Source organism: Geospiza fortis, unplaced genomic scaffold (genome assembly GCF_000277835.1).
Source record: "Geospiza fortis unplaced genomic scaffold, GeoFor_1.0 scaffold118, whole genome shotgun sequence".
In the NCBI taxonomy this organism is placed as follows: domain Eukaryota; kingdom Metazoa; phylum Chordata; class Aves; order Passeriformes; family Thraupidae; genus Geospiza; species Geospiza fortis.
This window is the reverse complement of record NW_005054380.1, coordinates 2,006,189-2,010,013: the sequence shown is the minus strand read 5'-3', so window position 1 is coordinate 2,010,013 and position 3,825 is coordinate 2,006,189. Positions and strand designations below refer to the sequence as shown.

Sequence of the window (3,825 nt, the reverse complement as noted above, 5' to 3'; positions counted from 1 at the left end):
GGCCCTGCACCCAGGCCCTTTGCAATAAACCCCAAATCCCAGCAGGGCCCTGCCCCCAGGCCCTGTGCAATAAACCCCAAGTTCCACGACCTGGCTGCAGAGATCTCTCGTCTCAGTCTGTCCCGACAGTCCTACCCCCTGGCTCCCACAGTACCTGTGCCCAGATGATTTCTGCCAGCTCCCTGCGGTTCTGCACCACGGCCCAGATGAGCAGGTCCCGCACGGGGTCCATGGTGAAGGTGACTCGGCCAGGAGAGCGCTTGTAGAGGGACCTGAGGCTGGAGCCCTGCACCTGCAAGGTGTGCCATGCTCAAACCCCTGCTGCTGCCTCCACCACCCATGCAAAGGGCTTTGCCCAGCTACAGGGGTGGCCAAGACTGGACTCATCCTGGGATTTTCACTTTTTCGAGGGCTGGGATCAGGTGGAGCCGTGCACCCACCCCACCAGCATCACACCTCCACACTGCGCTACGGCTGTAGGGAGCTGCACCTTTTAGACGACTAAAAGGCATTTTTAGTGCCATTTCTGAGCAGACAGGAGGACAGAGACCCGGAGGCGGTGTCCCGTCCCTCCCCAGCGGTAACCTGAGATGCGTACGTTCAGCTTGATGTGCGGCACGGGGATGGAGAGCCGGGGCCGCTCGGCCTGCTTGGGCTTGGGGTAGAGCGGCTGCGTGGAGCAGCCCAGCAGCTCCCGCAGCACCTGCGAGACGTGGTGCATCTGCAGCCTCGGCACCTTGGAGCCCGCCGTGTGCTCCCTCTCCTCCAGCAGCACCTTCTGCAGCTTGCTGTGGAACAGGCAGGACGGCGCCAGGTTGTCGTAGAGGTAAACTAGGGTGTCCCAGGTGACAAAATCCTTGAGGCGCACTCCCTGCTCCAGGAACAGCTTCACAAACTCGGGCTTGTTGGAAATCAGGGCGGCTGCCATCACGGGGTGGAGATCTGAGGGCTGGCAGGCCAGAGGCAGAGGTGAGGGGCTGCCTGGTCTCAGAGCAGCACCCTACCGTGCTCCTCACTTGGGGGGAGATTTTGTCCCTGAGCACAGGAGGAGTCTTTGGATGTGAAAGAGCACGTGGCATGCACGAAAACTTGTGGGACGTTCCCAGGGGGTTAGAAGAGGGCACTCCTCTGTGGCAGTGGAGTCCTCTGCCCCCGTGGCTGCTGGGCAGAGGGATGGGTAGGGTAGAGACCACCTAACCCAAGTTCAGGAATATCACAGAATCACAGCACAGTTTGGGTTGGAAGCTCATCTCATTCCAATCCCCTGCCAGGGGCAGGAACACCTTGCAGGTGTCCAGGTTGCCAGCTGCACCTTCAACATTTGGGGCACATATCCTCAAACGTTTCCTTTTTGGGTTCCCAGCTCCCACCAGCCCTTCCCAGTCTCATCAAAGGTGTGTGAGCTGGGGGAACCCCAAACTGTTGACTGCAGTAGGAAAATCCCTTCCAAGTGCCACAGCCCCATCAGGAAGGACAGACAGCCCTGCTCAGTCTTGGCTTCTCAACAGCAGGATCAGGCAGGGGTGGCAGAGCTGGCCCCTGCCCCACTCTGTAGTAAGGTATGAGCAGGGATGAGTTTAGACACAAATTGCTGTTTGACCACAGGGCAGAGCTGTCAAGAGGTATTTTAGGTTCTGGGCGGGATCTTCAAAAACACTGGTTTTGAGCAAAATACCAATTGCCTTTGTGTGTGCTTAGCTCTGCTCTGGGTGTTTGAGAGCATTTTTGAAGAACAGCCCCAGTTAATGCACTGGGAGTTCTGGGTCCAGGAGAAATCCCTTTAAAGCTCTCCCTGGGCACAGCCAAGGTGAGAAGTGCCTGAGAAGCTGTAAGCCTGACCAGCAGCACAGGCGTGGCCCTACCTTCCAGTCGTGGTCATCTGTGAAGATCTCACTTCGGGCAATGTCCACCCTGTTCCAGGCCACGGCCAGCTTCAGCTGGTGGTCACAGTTCTCCCGACCAAAGTGGTCCTGATTTCGGGATGCTGCATGCACGTGTGAGAACAGAGCATCACCCAGTGAGAAGATACCCCCTGGGAGCCTCCTTGGACGTGTGGCCCTTTGGATAATCATCTCTCCCCAGTAACAAGGTTTGGGGACTTCTTTGGTGACCCCATGAGTCAGGCAGAGGTAGGATGTGACTTGAGCCCCGTCCTGTTCACCTTGCCCCATCCTCCCAGGGAGGCCCCCAGCCCTCACCTTTGAAGAGGGCCTGGAGGATGGCCACATCCACATCCTGCTGGCCATATTTGCCCTCTCTGAAGATGGTCAGGAGCTGCCGGCTCCGCACTATGTCCTGGATCTACAAGCAGAGCCGTGGGCAAGCAGTGGGCAGCAGCATCTCCTCCCTGCTGCTCCCCACTGTGCCGGGCAATTCCTCACTGCATTCCGTCTCCTGCAGAACCCCTGTGCTGTGTCCTCCACCATGGCTTGGTCACAAACACTCCCTCTGTGTCCAAAGGGAGCCTGAGCCCTTGGGGTGCCCACCAGGACAACGACGAGGGTGGCTGGGGGCAGATAAGGCTTAAACTTCCCACTGGGACCCTTGCTGCTCATAGGGCACAACCCCTGGGACCTCTTTGGTCTCAGAGGAGGCTGCGAGGGACTCACCTTCTTGGTCCACTCCACCAGTTTGCTCTCAGTGAAGAGCTCGTAGGTGTCCTGGAAGAGGACACTGAGTTTGCTCTGGATCAGGGCGATGGTGATCCTGGCCACGGGCAGGTTGGCCACCTGCGCGATGACATCGGCCACGCGCCCCGACCCTTCCACGATCACACAGGGGGTCCCGTGGGTGATGGCGTTGTAGATGGTCTGCAACAGAGCAGGGAGCTTGGTCAGGATCCCAGCCAGGCCCTCTCTGAGCCTGGGACCCTCTGCTGCTCCCAGCGCTCCGGTCCGTGTGGCACCACCGGGAGCAGCACCCCGGGAAGGAGCTGTCCCTCCTTTGACCCCCTGCCTCAGCTTGCCACAAGCAGTTCCTTACATCAAGAGTCCCAGGGCCTCCTTCCAGCACCACACACACGATGGGGATCTTGATGGCAACACCTGCAGGGAAGCAAAACCCAGGGTGACCTTCCCATAGGGCTGATCCCCCCGTGTGGTCTTCTCTGAGTGCTGGAGTGCAGAAGGCAAGGTGGGAGCAGTGTCCCTGACATGTCAGGCTTCAGGGGAGGGGAGGAAAATCATGCCCAGTGATTGTCTGGCATGGCAGGTCAGACACATGGTGGGATTTTTGGGGGTGTTGTGTGCAAGGCCAGGAGTTGGGCTTGAGGATCCTTGAGGGTCTCTTCCAGCTCAGGGGGTTCTGGGGCTCTGTGAGCACACGTGTGCCTCTGTTAAGGCAGGAGATCATCTGCACAGGGGGAAGGTGACACCTGGAAGCTCCCTTGGGACCTGGCCATCTGGGAGAAATGACTTTCACTGATCAGCTCAGCATCCCAGTGTCTGGGGACTCCTTTAGTGATCCCATAAGTCTGGCAGAGAAAAGTCCTTTGATCTGTGTCACAGAGGAGCCAAGTTCCACATTCATCACGCCAATCCTCTCAGACCCTGTGCCTGGATCCTCTGGGGAAGCCACAGCCCCTTGCTGGAGCCCAGGAAGGACACCATTCCAGGGGGATGGCCCATCCCTGCCTCAGGCCAGGCTGTGTGTTGCCATTACCTCCTTTCACCTTGGTCTGCTCTGAAATGAACTTCTCCAGCCTGGTCCTCAGGGGGATTTCCACGCCGTACCTCCCGTGGGTCCCATCATCCACCAGGATGAAGTGGGAGTGGTTGCTGTCCAGGCAGGACAGGCTGCCTTGGTTCTCCTCATCCAGCACGTACT

General features: G+C 58.6%; 1 protein-coding gene across 1 annotated transcript in view; it reads right to left on the bottom strand.

Annotated features, from left to right (window-relative positions):
* Nucleotides 1-3,825, bottom strand: part of TRPM2 (transient receptor potential cation channel subfamily M member 2) — a 21,987-nt gene that overhangs the window by 12,389 nt on the left and 5,773 nt on the right. Inside the window, exons 7-13 of the mRNA XM_031060326.1 lie at nucleotides 3,661-3,823; nucleotides 2,983-3,044; nucleotides 2,610-2,810; nucleotides 2,199-2,301; nucleotides 1,863-1,984; nucleotides 599-949; nucleotides 155-292 (exon numbers count right to left, since the gene is read on the bottom strand). Of these exons, the coding sequence (XP_030916186.1) occupies nucleotides 155-292; nucleotides 599-949; nucleotides 1,863-1,984; nucleotides 2,199-2,301; nucleotides 2,610-2,810; nucleotides 2,983-3,044; nucleotides 3,661-3,823 (1,140 nt within the window). The remainder of the gene's footprint in view (nucleotides 1-154; nucleotides 293-598; nucleotides 950-1,862; nucleotides 1,985-2,198; nucleotides 2,302-2,609; nucleotides 2,811-2,982; nucleotides 3,045-3,660; nucleotides 3,824-3,825) is intronic.